Raw genomic sequence first — 25,012 nt, 5'->3', positions numbered from 1 at the left:
GATGTAGTCTACTTGAAAATATAAAGTTCCATTATCTTGTTTCATTGATTCTAGGATACACTCTCCCTCCCTCCTTTTTAGCATCTCTGAAATCTATCTGTGAAACAGTTTAAGGCATCTTAAAATTGCTGTCATGCATTTTTCACAGAACTAGAACAAATAATCCTAAAATTTGTATGGAACCACAAAAGACCAGAAATCCCAAAGCAATAAAAAAAGAACAAAGCTTGAGGCATAACCCTTCCAGACTTCAGACAATACTACAAAGCTACAGTCATCAAAACAGTGTGGTATAGGCACAAAAAACAGACATATAGATCAATGGAACAGGATAGAGAGCCCAGAAATAAATCCGCACACCTATGGCCAATTAATCTACAACAAATGAGGCAAGAATATACAATGGAGAAAAGACAGTCTCTTCAGCAAGTGGTGTGAAAAGCTGGACAGCTACATGTAAAGCAATGTAATTAGAACACTCCCTCATACCGTATACAAAAATAAACTCAAAATGGTTTAAAGACCTAAATATAAGACATGATACCTAGAAGAAAACAAAGGCAAAACATTCCTGTACATAAATTGCACGAATATTTTCTTAGATCACTCTCCCAAGGCAAAAGAAATAAAAGCAAAAATAAACAAATGGGACCTAACCCAACATAAATGCTTTTGCACAACAAAGAAAACCATCAACAAAACGAAAAGACAACCTACTGAATAGGAGAAAATATTTGCAAATGATGCAACCAACAAGGGGTTAATATCCAAAATATACAAACAGCTCATACAACTCAATATCAAAACAAAAAAACAAACAAAAAAACCCAATCAAAAAATGAGCAGAAGACCTAATAGACATTTCTCCAAAGAAGACATACAGATGGCCAACCAGCCCATGAAAAGATGCTCAACATCACTAATTATTAGAGAAATGCAAATCAAAAGTACAATGAGGTATCACCTCACAGTGGTCAGAATGGCTATCATCAAAAGTCTACAAATAGTAAATGTTGGAGACAGTGTGGAGAAAAGGGAACCCTCGTACACTGTGGTGGGAATGTAAACTGGTGCAGTCACTTTGGAGAACAGTATGGAGGTTCCTTAAAAAAGCTAAAAATAGAGGTACCATATGATCCAGCAATCCCACTCCTGGACGTATATCTGGAAAGGATGAAAACTCTAATTTGAAAAGATACATGCACCCCAATGTTCATAGCAACACTATTTACAATAGCCAAGACTGGAAACAACCCAAGTGCCCATCAACAGAAGACTGGCTTAAGAAGATGTGTCATATCTATATATTGAATACAATGGAATATTACTCAGCCATAAAGAAAAGTGAAATATTGCCATTTGCAGCAACGTGGATGGACCTAGAGAATGTCATACTAAGTGAAGTGAGACAGAGAAAGACAAATATTATATGGCATCACTTATAATACAGAAATCTAAAAAATAATACAAATGAATCTACATACCAAACAGAAACAGATTCACAAACATAGAAAACAAACTTAGGGCTACCAAAGGGGAAAGGGAAGGGGGGAGGGATAAATTAGGCATATGGAATTCACAGATACAAACTACTATACATAAAATGGATAGGCAACAGGGATTTACTGTATAGCACAAGGAGCTATAGTCAGTATCTTGTAATAACCTATAATGGAAAATAATCTGAAAAAATATACACATATAACTGAATCACTTTGCTGTATACCAGAAACTAACATGATATTATAAATCCACTACACTTTAATAAAAAAAATTGCTGTCATGGCCTGCACATACATGAATGTGGTCAAAGCCATTCATATTGATGAAATTTTACAATAATTATTGACACCATCAGTACTACATATATTGAATTTAATTAACATCTTAAATGTCATTAAAATGATTATACACAATCTTTGGTCACTGAAACAGAAAGTTATTACATACTCATTCAATTACAGAAATAGAACAACAGGGTGCTAGCATCAGTGAAGCAGATATGAACTGTAGAAGTAATTACAATTCCATAATTTTTTGCAAAGACGAAGTACTTTGTAGGGCCTAATACAGCAAGATACCAGCAACATGTTGGAAAAAAAATTTGTTAACACATTTTGCAAGACAAGGAAGCGCTACCATTAATATTGGTACAATGTGTGATGTTTGGCTTAGAATAAATTCCATTATTTTAAGAGATGCTGCATCACCATTGCTCTTCATTTCAAGAAGATGATATTGGGAGAAAAATCTGGACGTTAATGATTCTGAGTTAAAAAGTGATTCCGAAGCATCAAATACTTCTGATTGAGAAAAATTTTAGAAATACTATAAACAACTTATTTTGCTTATATTTATCTCTTCATATACTCATAAGAGTGACAGGTGATTAAAAATTCATGTCTAAATACATCCAAAATAGTTTTTTTAAAGATAATATAAAACGCTAAGAGATAACAGAATTATAGCTGAAGCAGCAGTGCTTTTTTTTTTAGTAGTATATAAAATAATAATTTGTCTACAGTCAATAATATCTTAGATTTGATAAAATAGAGTATTACCAAATGTATAATTGAGATCTGTTCAAATATCATACCACTGATAATAAAAATGTTATTTCATATGAACAAAACTGTATAATTATAAGATATAAATTGTACCAATTGTCATAGTAAATATATCAAGGCTGTATGGAAGACGGACTCTATCCTTACAAAAGCAAAATTATTAAGAAAATTTAGAGGCTAGGTTAATGTCATCCTAATGTTAACGTTAGATTAAGCTGTTTTCGGATCAAGGTTAAAAAAAAAAAAAAAAAAGGAATCTAGAAAATCTTCACATCAGTCCTTAAAATATTTTTTTCTTTCTAGCTGCCTGCTAGAGGCTTTGCCTTTATAGACACAGGAGTTATTTTAGGTGCCTGGGGATACAAGCTTAACTAATCATCCATAATTGTTTCCTGTTGAGAATACTGAACACCAAGAATTGACAGCAAAGGGAAATAAAAGTGGTAATGTGTTCAAAGGGCCATTATTCAGCTACAGCTTGCAAATGTGTGCAGCATCTCAGGAGGATTTAATGCATTTGTGGAGCAAACCTTTTCCATTAATATTTAATTTCCAGAAGTTGAAATTAGGGGCTTGGTTCATTACAGATTTACATATGTTACATACTTTGGCATATTTGAAAGACATTTAATTATTAATCAGAACTTTGCTTTTTAAGGCGTAATTTGCTGGTAAAAACATGAATTAGGTAAAACGTTATGTTTCTAACATTCCTATTGCTTTTTTAAATGTTCAGATCCAGGCATAACACTGCAACCATTTATGCTTTCCCCTTACCTTCCCCAATGTGTCAATTAAAGACTAAAATGTTCCCCTTACAAAGAATTTTTATTAGAGATTCTTAAAGACAGAAAATCCCTTACACCCAGCTGAGAGTTTAGAAGTGGACCAACCTGAATTTCACTCCTAGATGTAGCATCAATTAGTTGTATGGTCTTGGATACGTTTCTTAACCCTCTAAGTACCTGTAAAATGGAAATAATAACTATCTTGTAGAATAATAAAATATGTATATCTTATATAGCTGGATATAATGCCGGATTTTCAAAAAATAGTAGCTATTTTTATTACTGCTTAAATTACAAAAAATTATGCCTTACAGTACATATACATATAATTTTATGTAAAATGTAAGATATGACAGTCTCTATAAATATGACAGAAAAAAATGACATAGTCTCTATAAAGGTAGAGACTATGTCATTTTTTTCTCTCATATTTATGTCCTCAACATCTGGCACGTGGTATATACATGATCAACCTTTTTGAATGGATGAATGAGGATTTAGACCTAATGAAATGCGTATCTGATGGAAGTCGAACAGGTAACAAGAGCAATTTCTGACACTCCAGTGAGCACACGACTTAAATGAACATCTTCATCTTTTCTTTAGTTTTCCTGTTTATACAGAGATCTGTGCCCCAGAAAATTCTTATGATTTGGTTCAGTGACTGAGTGAGCAAGCTTTTCTTCAGTGTTGGAAGGTATAGTATGAATATTAAATAGCAGCATGACGCTGGGATAGTCACATCCCTGTGATTTTAAGTATCTCAGTCTGTAAAATGACAGATTTGAACTAAATCATTGGTGCTAAAATATTTTCTTAGAAGAAGTATTCTCAAAAATTATCTTATGGAACTCCACTAGAAAAAACTGATAAAACCAGAACAGGTGCATGAAATGGGCTTACGTGTCTATGTGTGTATGGGAGTGGGCGTTTGTGCCCCCAAGAGAGGCAGAGAATACAGTCTGTCAAGCATCCTTTGAGTCACACCTCCCACCTCCTACTCCCACCCACCTTGACCATGAACACAAACCTATTAGCCTGTGAGACAACCCTGAGAGAATGCTAGAAATCCACTCACCAAAGTTTGGAAATGGATAGGATGAACACCAGAGTTCCACTCTTGCCTTAATATTCTATGATATTGTGATTTTGAGATTCAAAAGACCCTACATTCCTATCTTCACCCATCACTTTTTGAAAGCTGAGACAAATAAATGAAAAGAATAGGATTAAAGAGTCCCTTCTCAGCTTCAGAGCATTGTGGTGGAGGTAAACCGGGAAAGACTGAAACAGGACAATGAACAAGAGGTTGAAACTGGAAGCCCTGGGCTAACAGGTCTGTGCTCCTAACTGGCTCAAGCTCAGACTGAGTCAGACTGTTTATATCTATTCTGTGTTATCACTTTTACAGTAACCAATCAATAGAGTTAGAACAGACATCTTTTCAGCTTACGGTGTGACTGAATTGACCAGCTCTTTCTAGGATAATGTGGACACAGCCTGAGAGTTCGTGAAAGGTGACAGAACTTTGCTTTTCCTTGTCCAGAGATAGAAAAAGCAAAAGAAGCAGGAGGCACGGAAAATGCAAGAGAATGATGGGTAGAGGAAGAATCAGCAGGAGAGCAATCAGTAGCCTACATAGGAGCCCCAGATATAATACTTGATTTCAAGGGAAATTCTCTCTATTTTAAAAGTTATTTTAAAATGAAGAAACTTTGAACAGAGATGATATGAGGCAGATAGAAGGAGAGGCTAATTTAAGACTAAAACATGAAAACTATAGCAATTAATATATTATTCATCACTAACAGTAAGATAATCTTACCTATCACTATGTAAAATTAATTTTGATTCTGTGAAGTTTCATGTATATATCAGTACTAACTTTTAACATAAAGCAGAAAGAAAGCTGAATTGTTGGAAAATGTGCTAATATCACACATACCCACACCCACACACACACACATGTGTAAATATGCAGTCTATTCCAAAGCCAAGGAAAATTTCTTTATGGCGTTCTTTTAGCACTGATATCTGACCATTTATATTCATGCATCAGTCAGTCCTGGTAACTTTGGAAGTAGTTGTTTCTACTTAGTTTGTTGTTGTTGTTGTTGTTAAGTAATAACGATCTTGGGGGAGATACTTTGAGACTACCCCATAAAGATTTAAATTGGATTTATATGAAACCTATATGTTGAATTAGAAAGTGTTATATTTTACTTAGTTTTACTAGTTAGGAGCATGGTCTATTTTTCTATTTACCTGTTTTTCTTTAGAAAAACAAATAAGATGATTTTGTTCCGTACTTACAATGGAACAAAGTGGAATTTAAAACCAAGTAGAGTGTGGAGGACAGGCTCTACTTGGTTTTAAATTCCACTTTGTTCCATTGTAAGCACGGAACAAGATCATCTTATTTGTTTTTCTAAAAAGGCAGACTTTTTTTTTAGCACAGTAAGAAATGTAGATTCAAGCATGGGAATTTTATTCAAGGAATACTGATGAATATTCATGCATGGATTGAAGAATATAAAATATGAAATATCAACTTTCCTAAAAGTCATGGGATAAAAATTTTTGTGGAAGGCAATTATATTACTCAAAAAGAAAAAAAAAACAAAAACCTATAAAAACCCTAACACCACAGAAGCGAATGATATATTTGTCACTGGTAAATTAGGATTCTTTTAGATGAACATAAAGAAGGAAATGGCAAGCTACTTTGAATTATTATCGGTTAAGATGTATTTATAAAGTGATAGTGAGAGTAAGAAAAAAGTAGAAGAAACATTAAAACATATTCTAAAATATCCTTCTCTACTTTGTTTTCCTCCATAGCATTTATATCCTTATACTTTATTATTGCTAAGATCATTTACACTTTTTTGTTTATTTTTCTCTCTTCTCACTATAAAACAGGTCTCCTATTATAATTTTGTTGTTTTGTTCACTGCTGTATCCCCAACAATTTTTTTAATAGCTGGCACATAGTAGGTGATAAATATTGGCAGAATGAATGAACTGGTATGTGGCAGTATGTGCGAGAGATACCAAGTCACCCTCCTTGAGTATCAAGAGAGAATCCTTTTGAAGTCAAGGCAAAAAGACAAAGTTAAGTATGATAGGGGACAAAAATTAACCTGGATTCAAATTCAAAGGAACTTTCAATGTTGGAAGGCAATGGAGAGATGCCTTTGGAAAGAAAAATGAGTTCAGACGGTGGTAAAGATAAGTAGCTTATATGAGGGTAACTCTCCTACAAATAATTATTAAAAAATAATTTATAAACCAAGTTGAAGGCACTTTTAGAATGTCCAAAGGCAGGCTGTGGTAAAGATAAGTAGCTTATATAAGGGTAACTCTCCTACAAATAATTATTAAAAAATAATTTATAAACCAAGTTGAAGGCACTTTTAGAACGTCCAAAGGCAGGCAGCAATCATGGAATATTTCAACTTTTGAAAGAATAAATGGCCACCGAGTCAGATCCACACTTACTTGACTTTTCCCCGAAGGCAATTCCCACTTCATATAGCATAGGGGAGCTATAATTCAAGCAGAAATCTGCTGTTTTATCAGGTTGGGGTGTCAGAGAACAGAGTTTGGTCTACCAGAGGAGCTATAAATAGAAGGGGGAAATCCTGAGAAGGAAAGCACCAGAGGGAAAGAGTTACCAACTCAGCATACACACTTTCCTCAAATCCTTGGTTGATCTTTGAATGAACGCACAAGGAAAATTCCAAGAAGTCTAGTGGAAAACAACAGCTGGAAATGTGAAAAAGCTGAGCAGATATCTTAGCTCCAGTCAACTGTAGAAGAGATAGAATATATCATCTGAGTCTGAATATCTACCCATTGATGAAGGAATCCGCTTTGCCTTTCATGCCTTCCACTGTAAGCACAGCTCCTCTATCCAAGAGCTAGATTCTTTGTCTTGGTCATTTGTGAATTCAGACCAGGGTGAAGCCTTCAGATCTAATCCGAATTCAGCAAAGCAATCTCAACAGTAGCAATCTCATGATGCAAGTCTTAGACACGTGAAGGATTGGATTTGTCTCATCCTAAGATGTCCCCTTTACATTTTAATATGGGTATTCTGCTGAGCCACTTCTTTTGTTATCTTGCTATTTGGCCTACTGTATGACTGGCACTTGAGTTCTAAAATTAACAGAGGTAGAGCCAGTTAAGAACTCAGTGGTTATTTAGGCATTATGAATGACTGGTGCCAATTTTTCTAACAGAGAGTACCAAGCTATTATGTCAATCACTTTTTTTACTTCAAAAAACCAATTGATCGACATAGTTCAAGCCTGAATCCTAATGGTTGCAGCTGTGAAGACCAGGATCCATTCTTTTTTAAGGTTACTTCCTTTAATTTAAAGTCATTATACTTTGGTGTAAGGATCAGAGGCATAGAAAAACTATAACATATGCTTGACTCTCTGCAATATTCTTTCATCCCTTTTTATGCATTTAAAATGTTGGGATTTTCTTATTATCTTATATAAGGATTCCCAAGTAAGAATTTATTCTTACAACAACAAATAGATGGCACAACTTCAAGTTCCTTTTTATCTTTTAGAATAGCCATTTACATTGTTTTCTGCTTAATGGATGAGGATATTTTTCCTTTCTTGAATAATCAAATTATTCTTAAGAAATGTATTGAGATTCCTGCCTATTGTACCTTTTCTCATGCTAATGACCATTCCCCACTTTGCAAATACTATGTTTCCCATGATCATGATAATTACATGTAGTACATTATTGTAAGTAAAAATTACTTGTAAACATTACTAACATTTTTGTTTTAAAGGAATTCCTTTATTTTTATTTATATATTTATTTATTTATTTTTGGCTGTGTTGGGTCTTCGTTTCTGTGCAAGGGCTTTCTCTAGTTGCGGCAAGTGGGGGCCACTCTTCATCGCGGTGCGCGGGCCTCTCACTATCGCGGCCTCTCTTGTTGCGGAGCACAAGCTCCAGACGCGCAGGCTCAGCAGCTGTGGCTCACGGGCCTAGTTGCTCCGCGGCATGTGGGATCTTCCCAGACCAGGACTCGAACCCGTGTCCCCTGCATTGGCAGGCAGACTCTCAACCGCTGCGCCACCAGGGAAGCCCATTACTAACATTTTATCAACATAAGTTATGTACTGAGTTATTAATAACCGCAGCTCAATCTAGTAAAGATATTAAATGCTCCTTTTTATTATAGATTCTTCCAACCTTTCTCTGCTGTGCTCATGAGGTTTTTCCTGATGACTAAATTCACCTATGATTATGATTAGTGGACATCGTGTATCTATTGATTCTATATATTTTGGGATTTATTTAAAATGGTTAGTGTGTTTATATACAAATGATCACTACAGTAGAGTTGCAATTGCCCCTGACATGACTATAACCTGGTGACTGCCAGGTGGTTTTCCATCTGAAATCCTAATTATTTTTATTCTGAGGAATACTCATCTTCTTCCTCCTCCTCCTAATCATCATCATCATCATCATTATTTGTCTAAAACCTCCTTTATTTTTTTGCCCAGTGTTGCTCTGGATACAGTATTTTTAGTTGGGTGTGGTCTTTCTGTTTCACTCTCCTCTTTCTAATCATTTTTATTTCTTTATCATTTTCTATGTTTAATTTTCCATAATGACTAATAATTCTGGAATTGTTGGTGATGGTAGACCATCTAGTTTATCTTTGGATACAATTTTTGTCATTTATTATTTCTGGATCAATATATCTGATCCACGATCATTTTTTTCTTTGCTTCAAAACTGTATTGTTTATTTTAGACAATCTATATTATCATTCTTAGAATTTTTTTTTAAATAGTCATTGTATTACTACTGTAGCTATGCCCAGTGGTCAGAAAATTTTTCTCTAAGAACCAAATGGCAAATATTTATGTCTTTGGGGCCCAAGAAGCAAAATTAAGCAACTGTTATTGCCAAAGAGCTAATAGTCCTTTTACACTTTACATTTTAATAGGTTAAAAAAAATTCTTCATTTACAGGCCATACAAAAATAGGTAGAATATCAGATTTAGTCCATGGGCTATATTTTCCAGCCTTCCTCTTTAGCACACCTTTATCAGGTGAGGGGGTGACTTTCATTAGAATCTTTTAACTTCTTGACCCTCATCTCCATTAGTCCCACTTGATACTTCCTTATGTATTTAAACATATACCTACTCTATGATTCAGTAATTCTCTCCTAGGTATTTACTCCAAAAAGGAAGCAATTTATCCATGGAAGACTTACACAAAAATGCTTGTCACCTGTATTTCCAGTATTGCCAAACTGGAAACAATAAAAATGTCCATCAGGATAAAAGATTTAAAAAGCATTGTAATATATTCACTCAATAAAATACTACTCAGCAATAAAAATGAATGAACCACTGATGTATGCAACAACATAGATGAATCTCAAAAACCATGTGTTGGACAAAAGAAGTCAGGTACATAAGAGTGCTCTTTATCTCTATGAAGATCAAGAAAAGGCAAAACACATTTAGCTTAATAGAAATTGATTATGACAGGCTAATCTATGGGGGGTAGGGACTGGTTGTATAGGGGGCATAAGTAAATGTTATGGAATTAAAGAAATGGTCTATGTCTTTACTGGAGTGTAGGCTACATGGGTATAATCATATATCAAAACATTTAATTGTTGTCTAAATCTGTGCACTTCACCATATGTAAAGTTTACTTCAATAAAACCACAAAAAGGCATTTAAAAATATGAACAGATACCCCTCAATATAAACAAATACAATATTTACTTAAATATATACTTGACAAAATATTACCATATCAAATTCAACAATACATGAAAGGGATTATAAACTCAAATTGTGTTTATTCCAGGAATGCAAGGTTGACTTACCCTTTGAAAATCAAAAATTTAATTCACAAAATTAACAGGAAAAAGGATAAATCCCATATGATAATTTTAATGGATGCATAAAAATGTTTAGCAATACATGATAAATAAAGAATAGTAGAGAGTATTCTCAATCTGATAAATTGCCTCTAACAAAAAACCTAAAGCTAATATTAAACTTACTCATGAAAGACTGAATTATTCACCTCCCCACACTAGGATCAAGAAAAAGACAATAATGCCTACTTCTACAACTTCTAGTCAATATTGTATTGGAGGTTTTAGCCATTGTTAGTAAGTCAAGAAAATGAAATAAAGCACATAAAAATCAGGAAGAAAAAAACTAAAGCTCAACAAACTTATTAAATTATACAGTAAAATAGACACATTTGTGTATAGTTCTATAAATATTAACACAAAAGTCAACTTTGAGTCCTACTTGCAATGAATCAATCAAATCAACCCTTACCTCTCATACCACTCTCCTGACCCAAGGGTTGGACACTATGCTTTACTCTTTGATCAACTTATATCATTTCAATACTTAATATCTGAGATTATAGCTGCTAATATCACTGTCAACAACGCTGAAGGATGATTAGTATAAAAAATGGGCAAGGGAGGGCAAGAATGACACTGAAAGCCTCAGAAAATTATATTACATATCCTGCATGAAGGAGACAATTGTTCTACCTTTTTGGTTAATTCATATTCTATAGGATATATTGGTTATGTGAAACACATCTGCTTGAATGATCAACATAATTGCATAGAAAATTTCATATTCTATTTGGGTAATACCTTAAATGCCAATAGTAAGTGAAATCATGCATTTACTGATTAATCAATGTAGGAGACACCTGCCTTTGGAAAAACAATATCTTACTTATGAGCTGAATTATCACATAGTTCTCAGATTACAGGGTCAGTTGGTTGCTGATTGCCCTGGCAGCAACTCCATCTAATTAACTTCTTTGCTATTCTAATTTCATAGTGAAGGAATAAAACGGTGGGTTTGAAATTGCCTTCAACTTTTGATGATATGCCCCTTAATATTCTTCTTGTTTTATGTACAGTTGGATTACATTCATCCCTTTGATGTTTGTGGGGTGCACATTCCCATGTCCAAGTAATTTTTATAAAACAGGATTGAGCTACCATGAGATACATCATTTAGTAGAACTGGATATTAGACTAAGCAAGAGACTTTAGCCTATGGCTATGAGACATGGTCAGGAGCTGGCAACCAACAGATGAAAGCACGAAGTAAAGAAAACCTTGCCTCCAACCCAATTTTTCCACCTCAGAATTTATTGTTGGAAAACAACTTACCCCTCTCCTGGTTTATGAGAGACTGGGATGCAAGCCTTGAAGCTCTGGCCATGACATAATGGAAATCTCGCTTCCAGCCCTATTTTGGCACTCAGGATTTATGAATGGAGAAGATCAGACCTTCCTCCAGCATGATAGAAATAATGAGGTCTGATTCTATAGATAGCAACTGGATGGCACAGGGGACGAGCAGCCTCTGTTTCTGATCCACCACTTCCACACTTCACCAGGATTGCTCATCTTACCTATTTAATTGGTACTTGTTTCCATGGAGTTTCTAGAGGTCTAGTACCTTTCTGAGAGGGAAGCCTGTACATAATGGTCCTCAAAGTACAGACCCTGCACCAGCTGCATAAGCATCACCTGGGAAATTGTTAGGAGTTCAAATCTAATGTATACTGAGAATTTCCTTGATTTCAGTATTTTGTGCAGTTCCCCAACTCACTTAGCCACAGAAACTTTTCTTTTTTACATGGGCATCTCTTCAGGCTTATGTTCTATGAAATACTCTCAATAAAACAGAGCTTTAGAGAATGCTGTTTGAACTGGGATGCAGTTCAAAATTATACCTAATGATATTTCCTTTCCTTTAGCCAAACAAAAAGGCATACAATTAAAAAGCACATGAAGAAATAAGGCCATTACTTTAAAAAATAAATGCATTCAATGTTCATTGCAGCTCTATTTACAATAGCCAGGACATGGAAGCAACCTAAGTGTCCATCGACAGATGAATGGATAAAGACAATGTGGCACATATATACAATGGAATATTACTCAGCCATAAAAAGAAATGAAACTGAGTTATTTGCAGTGAGGTGGATGGACCTAGAGTTTGTCATACAGAGTGAAGTAAGTCAGAAAGAGAAAAACAAATACCGTATGGTAACACATATATATGGAATCTAAAAAAAAAAAACATGGTTCTGAAGAACCTAGGGGAAGGACAGGAATAAAGACACAGATGTAGCGAATGGACTTGAGGACACGGGGAGGGGGAAGGGTAAGATGGGACGAAGTGAGAGAGTGGCATGGACATATATACACTACCACATGTAAAACAGATAGCTATTGGGAAGCAGCCGCATAGCACAGGGAGATCAGCTCAGTGCATTGTGACCTCCAAGAGGGGTGGGATAGGGAGAGTGGGAGGGAGACACAAGAGGGAGGGGATATGGGGACATATGTATACATATAGCTGATTCACTTTGTTATAAAGCAGAAACGTAATACACCATTGTAAAGCAATTATACTCCAATAAAGATGTTAAAAAATAAATAAAGACATTTATATTAAATGGATGAATTAATTCTTTGACGTAACTAATGTTGAAATCTAGTTTTTCAAAAAAATTTATCTTGTGGTTAAATAATTTAAAATTTCTAACATGTGCCAACATATGCTGACTTGTCCTCTTTTATTATATTCCTCATTTTGTAAAATACTTGGCAAATATGGCTATAATCAAGACAAATGAGATTTTCAATTAAAGAAGTAAGGATAGAACAGTTAACTGAAATCCCCAGTTAATCCAAAGCTTTATTTTAACCAATAGATTCAACTAAGCATATGGCTGCATTGTATTCATGGCTAAATCATTAGGAATCTAGAAAATGAGAAGCAGATTTACTGTTACTGTGCATGTTCCCACAGTTTCAATGCCTATGAGACCCAATCTGCTGGAGTTTGTCAGTGTTCCAGGTTTTAAATAAGAAGATGTCTGCATACTTGCTCTAAATGGTATTCCAGGAAGCTCTTAAATTGATTTTAACTGCTATGTCACTTAATTTGAGCTGAGAACTCAATAAGTTCCTACCCAAAATCAGTTCTGAAACTAATGTGTCTTTGTACCGTCACTGGTGGCCCCTTTTCCATATTTCATGAGCTATGAAAATTCACAGTTCTACCTCCATGTGAAGCTGGTTTACCGCGTGAATAATTAGGACCAAATGGAGATGGTAATTCAAACGAGAAATGTGCTTAAATGTTAGTCATCTATCCAGGGGAAAAAAAATGAAGACAATTGATCATTTCACTTTTCAAGTAGAAAAGTTGGCAACTAATAATCATCATCATCACAACTTCCAGTTATTAATTGCTTAAGTATTCCAAAAATCATGCTCAGCAGGTTAAATTAATTATTAATTAATTTAGAGTAAGCTCCCTTTCTCGGAATTTATCTGTTGATATATTTCCACCTATGTTAAACAATATACTTAATAGCAAAAGGTTGGAAAAACCTAAATGATCACCAATAGAACCTTGTTTAAATAAAAATTAGCATATGTTTACAATGAAATCCCATTGTGGAAACAGATCATTGTATGCTCATGCTTGATTAGAAATTTTAAATGAAGCCACAAGCTTCAAACTTCAGCCTTGTGCCAAAGACCTTAAAGGAATGCAAAATTATCAATACAAGGGTTTCAGGAGTGTTTCTCAGACATTTTCCATGAAGGCACAAAACATGTAGACATTAAAACAAAAGAACTTTTAGAAGTATTGATTTCAGTGAGTAGGTACTGTTTTAGTGATTGTGGGACATGCCTTAATTAGAAGAGCACTTGTTTGAAGAAGCCCTGCCTTCTGGTCTCAGTGTTGCCATGATTTTGGACAAGTCCCTGAATTTCTTTGAGTGACATGGTCCTCATTGGAAAAATCATGCAGCTAGGTCAGATAATCTTTCAGAACTTATTGCTATCAAAAATTGTATAACTTCTTGTATCATTGCACTTAAATTGTTCTCATTAATATCTTTGGGAGATCATGTCTTCAGCAAGCTGAGAAAGATTCACAAAGAATTCCTTCAGAATCAAATACTATACAGCAGTATGTTCTTACTCCCAAATCCTGTGAGCGTTGGGGAGGTTCCATATTTATTAGGGAGACTGTACTGCACATAGTGGGTCATTCCCATGCATAGGCCCAATAGCCAATCCTAAGTATTCTTAAATATCAAGCTTAGCTAGATATATCAACTGATAACAGGAAGGACAGGAGATGTAGTAAGAATAGAAGATTTTAAAAAGATTTTTGGCCTAGAAAGGACTTTAGGCTGGCTCAAGCTCCTTCTTTATTCTTTTTTATGTAATACTGTGTCTGTCTTTTGAAAATGTGGTTATAAAACTGACTCAAGTGTGGTGGGTAATTGATAAATATTGGATAAATAAGTGTTAACCCAGTGGGTGGCGATTATATTTTAAATTGAAAAATGCCAAATAACTGGTGAAACCAGAAAATTATATACAATCTCCCACATAATTGTTAAGGGATCTGACCTTATGACATCACATGCAGAAGAGGCTCCAGGCAGAGGTGGGAAGATTTCTAATGACCACTGGTGATTTAAACAGTGTTGATCAGATCACATTCCTGGCAGATTAGATATTCTCTTCTGGAAATCTTTGAAAGCAGCATTTCTAACTCATGATTTATTAGAAGTATAATAAAAAAAATAAACCCTTTGGATTAGGAGCTCTTCCTGAGTAATAGCAACAAAGGCATTAAAATATTTATATAAATGTTTTAAGAGATTCTTTAATAAGAACTACAAGCCTCATGCAGTTATGATGTTACTACTTTCAAATAATCTCATTCACTTTAAATGAAAGAGCAACAATAAATAATATCATTCTCTTGTAATGCTACCTAATACCTACACAAAAGCTACCAGAAAAATAACTAGTGGGCATAAGCAAACTTTTCAGAAGACTCCAGGTATGAAATCTATATTAAATTATCTTTCTAGTTTCTTCATGGTTTTATGAGTGCAACACCTTTCCTCCCAGTAGCTCAACCCCATTTCATTGATTAATTCATCTGACTACCATGATCACTTTTACTCAACTCAGAGATGGAGCTAAGTACCTATATACACACTGAATGAACTAGGAGATACAGGGCTGGCAAATGGTCTCATTAAACTACACATTACAGATGTGCTCCTAGAGAGTCTAAGGAGATATCAGTCTATATTCATTGATAGTCTGTTACACTGGTAGATACTAGGATTAGCCAATAAAAATTGGAGATTTAGACAATAAAAATTCAGGGTATGCGGTTAAATGTTAATTTCAGATTAACAAGGAATAATGTTTCGGAATAGGTGTTCTACATATTGCGTGGAAGAACATACTCGTGCTAAAACAATTTCTGTTGTTTATCCGAAATCCAAAGTTAACTAAGTGTCTTGTATTTTACCTGGTAATGCCCACAGCGGTCCCTCACGAAACACATCTCCTCAAATCCCCGCGCTTGTATAGACCTCATCCCTTACATCTGGGCTGGGCCTGTGGCTTGCTAAAACTAAAAGAGTACGGTAGAAGTGATAATTGCCAGTTTCAGGCCTAAGCCTTGAAGAGACCTGGAAGTTTCTGCTTTTGTGGTTTGTGGGTACTAAGCCATCATATAAGAACTCCACCCACCCTGATGAGTCTGCATAGAAGTCAGCTCAGCTGACACCAAGAACTGAGACCCCTAGATATATGACCCCAATTGAAATGCTGCAGTCAGCCCTAAAGCATCTGAGCCATCTTAGTGGAGGCACCAGATATGTGAGCTAAGAAGCCATTTTGGGTTTTAGGGCCCGGTAGACATTGTGTGGAGCAAAGGCTTATCAAGCCTGCAGTGTCCTGTTTGATTCCTGACCCAGAATCATGAGAAATAAAAAAAAGACTGCTGTTTTAAGTGCTAAGTTTTGCATTAGCTGTCACGTAGCAATAGATGACCAAGACAGGCAAGTCCCAGCCCTGACTCTGCTAGCTCCTCCAAGGAAGCTGTCTGACCTCTCCAGACCCTTTGAAAGTAAGAGGAGAATATTTGCCTACTTCATAGGCATAGGAAGAGAGTTAATAAATTCCCTTGTCTAATGTGTTTGAGAATACTAAAAGCTGTACAAATGTTAAACAGATATATGTAAAGGTTTTGTAAAATCAAGGTAAATATTTAAAGGGAGCAAATTCAATGTTAAAGGAGTAAGTCTGAACATCAGAGGTGGAATACTCAGAGGAATTTTTCTTTTTTTAAACTTACTCCTTTCTATTGCTTCTTTCTTTTTTTGATTAGCTTCCCAGAGCTTAAATTTGAATGTGACTGCAGTTGAATCTATTATTTTAACTTTGCTACAAATAATTTCTGAGAGGAGAGTTTAACTTTTGTCTCAAACACAAGAGTGAAAACTATAGAAGCAATAAGTCACACAGCACTTTTTCACATCAGGAAGAGGGAAATAATTCTCCATAGATGTTACAAAAGAAACAAAGTCGTACATTGTAATCTTGATGAAAAGTTGTACAGATTAGCCTGAAAATTGATTTTTATATAAAACTTCACTTAAGCTAGATAAACCCAAAGATATCCATAATATCAATTAGGATGGTATTTGGCTGCAACTAACCTAAGAAAATTCCTGAGGTGCACAGAGGGAGTAGTGCGGCAGTTCCACAAAGCGTTACCCTTATCTGACTTCTCACAGTTTACATGTGTTACCCCATGATCGATAACACCTGCTTGAGCTCTAGTCATCACATTCACACTCCAGGCAGGAGGAAGAAGGAAGGGACAGAGAAGGGCATGCCCCCTTCTTTTAAGAAAACTTCCTAGAATTTTCACAAGAAAACTTTTGCTTAATTTCTTTTGGCCAGAACTTAATCACATGGTCATGAGGTTGGGAAAAGTAGTCTCTATTCTGAATGGCCAGATTTCCATTTTAAAGGAAGACTATCTAAGGATGACTATTCCTATTTTTTTTTCTACACTGTTTTAAAAATTAAGTTATAGTTGATGTAGAATGTAGTGATTCACAATTTTAAAAGGTTATATTCATTTATAGTTGATATAAAATATTGGCTATATTCCCTGTGTTGTACAATAGATCCTTGTAGCATATTCTATACATAAAAGTTTGTACCTCTTAATCCCCTACCCCTATATATTGCCCCCCCCTTCCCTCTCCCCACTGGTAACCACTAGTTTGTTCTCTATATCTGTGAGTCTGCTTCTTTTTGTTATGTTCACTAGTTTGTTGTATTATTTAGATTCCACCTAAAAGTGGTATCACATAGTATTTGTCTTTCTTTGACTCATTTTACTTAGCATAATACCCTCCAAATCCATCCATGTTGCTGCAAATGGCAATATTTCATTCTTTTTTATGGCTGAGTAGTATTCCATTTTGTGTGTGTATATTTTTGTATCACATCTTCTTTGTCCATTCATCTGTTGATGGACACTTAGGTTGACACTTCCATATCTTGGCAATTGTAAATAATGCTGCTATGAACACTGGGGTGCATGTATCTTTTCAAATTAGTGTATTTCTTTTTTTTTTTGGAAATATACCCAGGATTGGAATTGCTGAGTCATATGGTAGTTCTATTTTTGGTTTTTTGCCACAGTGGCTGTACCAGTTTACATTCCCACCAACAGTATATGAGGTTCCCTTTTCTCCAGATCCATGTCAACATTTGTTATTTGTGTTCTTTTTGATGATAGACATTCTGATGGGTGTGAGGTGATATCTCATTGTGGATTTGATTGGCATTTCCCTGATGGTTAGCGATGTTGAGCATCTTTTCATGTGCCTGTTGGCCATATGCATTTCCTCTTTGGAAAAATGTCTATTCGGTTCTTCTGCCCATTTTTTAATCGGGTTGTTTTTTTGATATTGAGTTGCACGAGCTTTTTGTATATGTTGGATATTAACTCCTTATCAGTTTTACCACTTGCAAATATTGTCTCCCATTCAGTAGGTAGTCTTCTCGTTTTGTTAATGGTTTCCTTTTCTGTGCAAATCTTTTAAGTTTAATTAGGGACTGATACTTGTTAATAACTGACTCTGCATATATCCTAAAATTGTGTATATGTGTGCTTTCACCTAAAATTCGTAAGGAATTATTGAGTACCTATTGCAGTGTAAGGAACTCTGTTAAGCGCTGTGAGGGATATAAAGGTGAATAAGCTAGTTTTGACATCAAGAAGCATACATCTATTTAAGAATTCTATAAAATATAATATATGATTGAAGAATCCTAATACAATATTTGATTAATAAAAGAAGTCCCAACAAAATGTTGAGATACTACCAGGTAAGGAAAGATGACAACTGGTAGAGATACTAAGCAAAATGGCATGGGAAAAATCTACTCCCACCAAAAAAGAATTAGTGAGAATGTATGTTTGTGCTGATTTCCCTTCCAATCCTTTATGCCTCAGGCATCCTCATACCATTACAAAAACTGGCAAAACAATTTAACAATAAAAATAAAAACTTTATTCTCAGCCTCTTTACTCCTTCCATTTCCTTGCCTTGTTCAAACCTGGCTCTTCCTCCAGCCTAGGGCCCTCTCAGAGCCCACTCATTTCCTACAGAGCCCAGACGTTGTATCAAGTCTTCTGGTTCCCATTCCTTTTTGTTAGCACTTCCGGCTCAATAATCTTTCTCCCTCATACAAAACCCTTCCTCTTTGAGAGACTAATCCCCTAAGCAATACCACTCTCTCTCTCTACTCTTCCTTACCATTGCCATTTATAGATATCTCACGCTCCCTAATCCCCAAGGACTTGGGTATCTGCCCTACATTCTTTCTCCCCATTCTTCCATAAGCTGTCTTGAGCAACTTCAACATCCATGCACTTGACCCATCTGAAACCTTAGCCTCAAAGCTTCTTAACCTCCTGGATTCCCACTATTTTTACCTTTATGGAATTTAAGCCACTCTCATAATAGCAACATCTTCATCCTTTATATCATTATGAACTGAGATACTTCTAATGTTTTCTACTTTAGTGCCTAATATTTACTACCTGTCTTATAGCTTTTCAACATTAACTATGCCTTCAATTTCTTCTCTCTTCCTTCATTTGTTACTATTATTCACTTACTTCCATTTTGAACTTAGTGTCTATGGGGTATGGGTACCACTTCAACCATAAATAATACTTTCAATCTTCCATTCCCAAACAATGTCAGCTGGGCACTCGTGGCAAATAATAGATCAATAGACAGACATACGGGAAGGCAGATAAATAGATTCTTCTCTTATTGCCTATAATGGGTATGAAACATACATAAACTCCAATTCGATACTCAATTCCTCTCCTCTCTCATTAGTTTATTGGGTGACCTTATTTTTCTTCCCTAAAATTTGAGGTGCTTATGTTTGAACTTACTTAACTTCTTTTCAAATTCTTACAAATTTATGTGTCTGCCCTCGTTCCTACTTTCCTTTCTTCGTTCTTGGGAAAGGAGTCTCCCTTCTCCATTTCAAGCCTAGGTCCTCCCCTGTCCTCTCTGTGCCATCCTTCCCTCTGCCGCAGGGTCCTTAGCACTGTCATTATCCTCTTAATTCTCCCATACCTCCCCCCATGTTTTAAGATGCTCACTCCTCATGCTTACACTCTCTTCCAGTGTCTGCTCACTTATTTCCCTTCTAGTCACAGCCAAGACACCAAAGACAGCATAGTTCATATTCACTGCTTCAGCTTTGTTCAATCCTCTGAGATTGAGCTGCAATCCCACCTCCCTTTACTCAGCTACTGTGTCATTGTCCTTCTTTTCCAAGACACCACACCACTTACCTCTTGGTTGCTAATTTCAGCGGACACGGTTTAGTTCTCATTAGTCTTCTCTGTAGTACTGTATACAATTCACCACACTTGGCTATAAGAAACTTCCTTCATTGTATTTTCCTGACACACCTCTCTTAGGGATTTCCTTCCACCTCTCTGGCTGCCCCTTCCCTGCCTCTGAAGAGAGCACCTTAGGTGGGTTAACTTTCCATATTTCTGGTTTTTGCTCCCTTCTTCTCAATCTACAAAATCTCACTTGATATCTCATCTACTCCCATCATTTCAATTGATATCAGTATGCTCATAGGTCTCAAATTTCTGTTTCCAGACTTGACAACAGGAATGGAAATAAAGGAGAATATAATGTTTGTTCTTTTTACCCAGGTAGTTTATAAATTTCCAGTGCAGGAACTCTACACAGTGCTTGATACAATGCTTTGCAGACTGAGGCCAATAAGACAATGATTACAGTGGCAGAAAAGTATATTTTATTTATTTTTATTTTTTTAAATTTTACTTTATATTTTGTACAGCAGTTTCTTATTAGTTTTCCATTTTATACATATTAGTGTATACATGTCAATACCAATCGCCCAATTCATCCCACCACCACCTCCACCCCCCACCGCATTCCCCCCTTGGTGTCCATACATTTGTTCTCTGCATCTGTGTCTCTATTTCTGCCTTGCAAACGGGTTCATCTGTACCATTTTTCTATATTCCACATATATGCGCTAATATACGATATTTGTTTTTCTCTTCCTGACCTACTTCACTCTGTATGACAGACTCTAAGTCCATCCACATCTCTGCAAATGACCCAATTTCGTTCCTTTTTATGGCTTAGTAATATTCCATTGTACATATGTACCACATCTTTTTTATCCATTTGTCTGTCAATGGGCATTTAGGTTGCTTTCACGACCTGGCTATTGTAAATTATGCTGCAATGAACGTTGGGGTGCATGCGTCTTTTTGAATTATGGTTTTCTCTGGGTATATGCCCAGTAGTGGGATTGCTAGGTCGTATGGTTGTTCTATTTTTAGTTTTTTAAGGAACCTCCATACTGTTCTCCATAGTGGCTGAATCAATTTATACTCCCACCAACAGTGCAAGAGGGTTCCCTTTTCTCCACACGCCCTCCAGCATTTGCTGTTTGTAGATTTTCTGATGATGCCCATTCTAACCAGTATGAGGTGATACCTCATTGCAGTTTTGATTTGAAGTTCTCTAATAATTAGTGATGTTGAGCAGTTCTTCATGTGCCTCTTGGCCATCTGTATGTCTTCTTTGGAGAAATGTCTATTTAGGACTTTTGCTCGTTTTTTGATTGGGTTGTTTCTTTTTTAAATATTGAGCTGCATGAGCTGTTTATATATTTTGGAGATTAATCCTTCATCCATTGATTTGTTTGCAAATATTTCTCCCATTCTGAGGGTTGTCTTTTCGTCTTGTTTATAGTTTCCTTTACTGGGCAAAAGTTTTTAAGTTTCATTAGGTCCCATTTATTTATTTTTGTTTTTATTTCCATTACTCTAGGAGGTGGGTCAGAAAAGATCTTGCTGTGATTTATGTCAAAGAGTGTTCTTCCTATGTTTTCCTCTAAGAGTTTTATAGTGTCCAGTCTTACATTTAGGTCTTTAACCCATTCTGAGTTGATTTTTGTGTATGGTGTTAGGGAGTGTTCTAATATCATTCTTTTACATGTATCTGTCCAGTTTTCCCAGCACCACTATTGAAAAGACTGTCTATTCTCCATTGCATATCCTTGCTTCCTTTGTCATAGATTAGTTGACCATAGATGCATGGGTTTACCTCTGGGCTTTCTATCCTGCTCCATTAATCTATATTTCTGTTTTTTGTGCCAGTACCATATTGCCTTGATTACTGTAGCTTTGTAGTATAGTTTGAAGCCAGGAAGTCTGATTCCTCCAGCACTGCTTCTTTCCCTCAAGACTGCTTTGGCTATTTGGAGTCTTTTTTGTCTCCATACAAATTTTAAGATTTTTTGTTCTAGTTCTGTAAAACATGCCATTGGTAATTTGATAGGGATTGCATTGAATCTGTAGATTGTTTTGGGTAGTATAGTCATTTTCACAATATTGATTCTTCCAATCCAAGAACATGGTATATCTCTCCATCTGTTTGTGTCATCATTGATTTCTTTCATCAGTGTCTTATAGTTTTCTGCATACAGGTCTTTTGTCTCCTTAGGTAGGTTTATTCCTAGGTATTTTATTCTTTTTGTTGCAATAGTGAATGGGAGTGTTTCCTTAATTTCTCTTTCGGATCTTTTGCTGTTAGTGTATAGGAATGCAAGAGATTTCTGTGCATTAATTTTGTATCCTGCAACTTTACCAAATTCATTGATTAGTGCTAGTAGTTTTCTGGTGGCATCTTTAGGATTATCTACATATAGTATCATGTCATCTGCAAACAGTGACAGTTTTACTTCTTCTTTTCCAATTTGTATTCCTTTTATTTCTTTTTCTTCTCTGATTGCCGTGGCTAGGACTTCCAAAGCTATGCTGAATACGAGTGGTGAGAGCGGACATCCTTGTCTTGTTCCTGATCTTAGAGGGAATGATTTCAGTTTTTCACCATTGAGAACGATGTTGACTGTGGGTTTGTCGTATACTGCCTTTATTATGTTGAGGTAGGTTCCCTCTATGCCCACTCTCTGGAGAATTTTTATCATAAATGGGTGTTGAATTTTGTCAAAAGCTTTTTCTGCATCTTCTAAGATGATCATATGGCTTTTATTCTTCCATTTGTTAATATGATGTATCACATTGATTGATTTGTGTATATTGAAGAATCCTTGCATCCCTGAGATAAGTCCCACTTGATCATGGTGTATGATCCTTTTAATGTGTGGTTGGATTCTGTTTGCTAGTATTTTGTTGAAGATTTTTGCATCTACATTCATCAGTGATACTGGTCTGTAATTCTCTTTTTTTGTAGTATCTTTGGTTTTCGTATCAGGGTGAAGGTGGCCTCGTAGAATGAGTTTGGGAGTGTTCCTTCCTCTACAATTTTTTGGATGAGTTTGAGAAGGATGGGTGTTAGCTCTTTTTTAAATGTTTGATAGAATTCACCTGTGAAGTCATCTGGTCCTGGACTTTTGTTTGTTGGAAGATTCTTAATCACAGTTTCAATTTCATTACTTGTGATTGGTCTGTTCATATTTTCTATTTCTTCCTGGTTCAGTCTTGGAAGGTTATACCTTTCTAAGAATTTGTCCATTTCTTCCAGATTGTCCATTTATTGGCACAGAGTTGCTGGTAGTAGTCTCTTAGGATACTTTGTATTTCTGCAGTGTCTGTTGTAACTTCTCCTTTTTCATTTCTAGTTTTATTGATTTCAGTCCTCTCCCTCTTTTTCTTGATGATTCTGGCTAAACGTTTATCAATTTTGTTTATGTTCTCAAAGAACCTGCTTTTAGTTTTATTGATCTTTGCTACTGTTTTCTTTGTTTCTATTTCATTTATTTCTGCTCTGATCTTTTTGATTTCTTTCCATCTACTAGCTTTGGGTTTTGTTTGTTCTTCTTTCTCTAGTTCCTTTAGGTGTAAGGTTAGGTTGTTTATTTGAGATTTTTCTTGTTTCTTGAGGTAGGATTGTATTGCTATAAACTTCCCTCTTAGAACTGCTTTCGCTGCATCCCATAGGTTTTGGATCATCATGTTTTCATTGCTATTTGTTACTAGGTATTTTTTTATTTCTTCCTTGATTTATTCAGTGATCTCTTGGTTATTTAGTACCGTACTGTTTAGCCTCCATGTGTTTGTGTTTTTTATGTTTTCTTCCCTGTAATTTACTTTTAATCTCATAGCTTTGTGGTCAGAAAATATGCTTGATATGATTTCAATTTTCTTAAATTTACTGAGGCTTGATGTTTGAACCAAGATGTGATCTATCCTGGAGAATGTTCCATGCGCACTTGAGAAGAACGTGTAATCTGTTGTTTTCGGATGGAATGTCCTATATATATCAATTAAATCTATCTGGTCTATTGTGTCATTTAAAGCTTGGTTTCCTTATTTATTTTCATTTTGGATGATCTGTCCACTGGTGTAAGTGAAGTGTTAAAGTCCCCCGCTATCATTGTGTTACTGTCGATTTCCTCTTTTATAGCTGTTAGCAGTTGCCTTAGGTATTGAGGTGCTCCTATGTTGGGTGCATATATATTTATAATTGTTATATCTTCTTCTTGGATTGATCCCTGGATCATTATGTAGTGCCCTTCCTTGTCTCTTGTAACATTCTTTATTTTAAAGTCTATTTTATCTGATATGAGTATTGCTACTCCAGCTTTCTTTTGATTTCCATTTGCATGGAATATCTTTTTCTATCGCCCCACTTTCAGCCTATATGTATCCCTAGGTCTGAGGTGGGTCTCTTGTAGACAGCATATATATGGGTCTTGTTTTTGTATCCATTCAGTGAGCCTGTGTCTTCTGGTCGGAGCATTTAATCCATTCACATTTAAAGTAATTATCGATATGTATGTTCCTATTACCATTTTCTTAATTGTTTTGGGTTTGTTTTTGTAGGTCCTTTTCTTCTCTTTTGTTTCCTACTTAGAGAAGTTCCTTTAGCATTTGCTATAGAGCTGGTTTGGTGGTGCTGAATTCTCTTAGCTTTTGCTTGTCTGTAAAGCTTTTGATTTCTCCATCGAATCTGAATGCGATCCTTGCCGGGTAGAGTAATCTTGGTTGTAGGTTCTTCCCTTTCATCACTTTAAGTATATCGTGCCACTCCCTTCTGGCTTGTAGAATTTCTGCTGAGAAATCAGCTGCTAACCTTATGGGAGTTCCCTTGTATGTTATTTGTCATTTTTCCCTCGTTGCTTTCAATAATT

At 35.6% G+C, this 25,012-nt stretch overlaps 1 protein-coding gene across 4 annotated transcripts in view; it reads right to left on the bottom strand.

The window, feature by feature from the left end:
• The window catches only part of TMEM196 (transmembrane protein 196), a 265,704-nt gene that overhangs the window by 110,750 nt on the left and 129,942 nt on the right, over positions 1 to 25,012 (bottom strand). For 3 of the 4 annotated variants that reach the window (XM_068550529.1, XM_068550530.1, XM_068550532.1), the window contains one exon: positions 3,461 to 3,532. The exons of the other annotated variant lie outside the window; for it this stretch is intronic. In XM_068550529.1, coding sequence (XP_068406630.1) covers positions 3,461 to 3,486 — 26 coding nt within the window. In that variant the 5' untranslated portion in view covers positions 3,487 to 3,532. The remainder of the gene's footprint in view (positions 1 to 3,460; positions 3,533 to 25,012) is intronic. 4 annotated transcript variants of the gene reach the window in all.

This window comes from Eschrichtius robustus, chromosome 8 (assembly GCF_028021215.1).
Source record: "Eschrichtius robustus isolate mEscRob2 chromosome 8, mEscRob2.pri, whole genome shotgun sequence".
In the NCBI taxonomy this organism is placed as follows: domain Eukaryota; kingdom Metazoa; phylum Chordata; class Mammalia; order Artiodactyla; family Eschrichtiidae; genus Eschrichtius; species Eschrichtius robustus.
The sequence above is the reverse complement of the archived record's forward strand: the minus strand, read 5'-3'. Positions and strand labels throughout refer to the sequence as shown.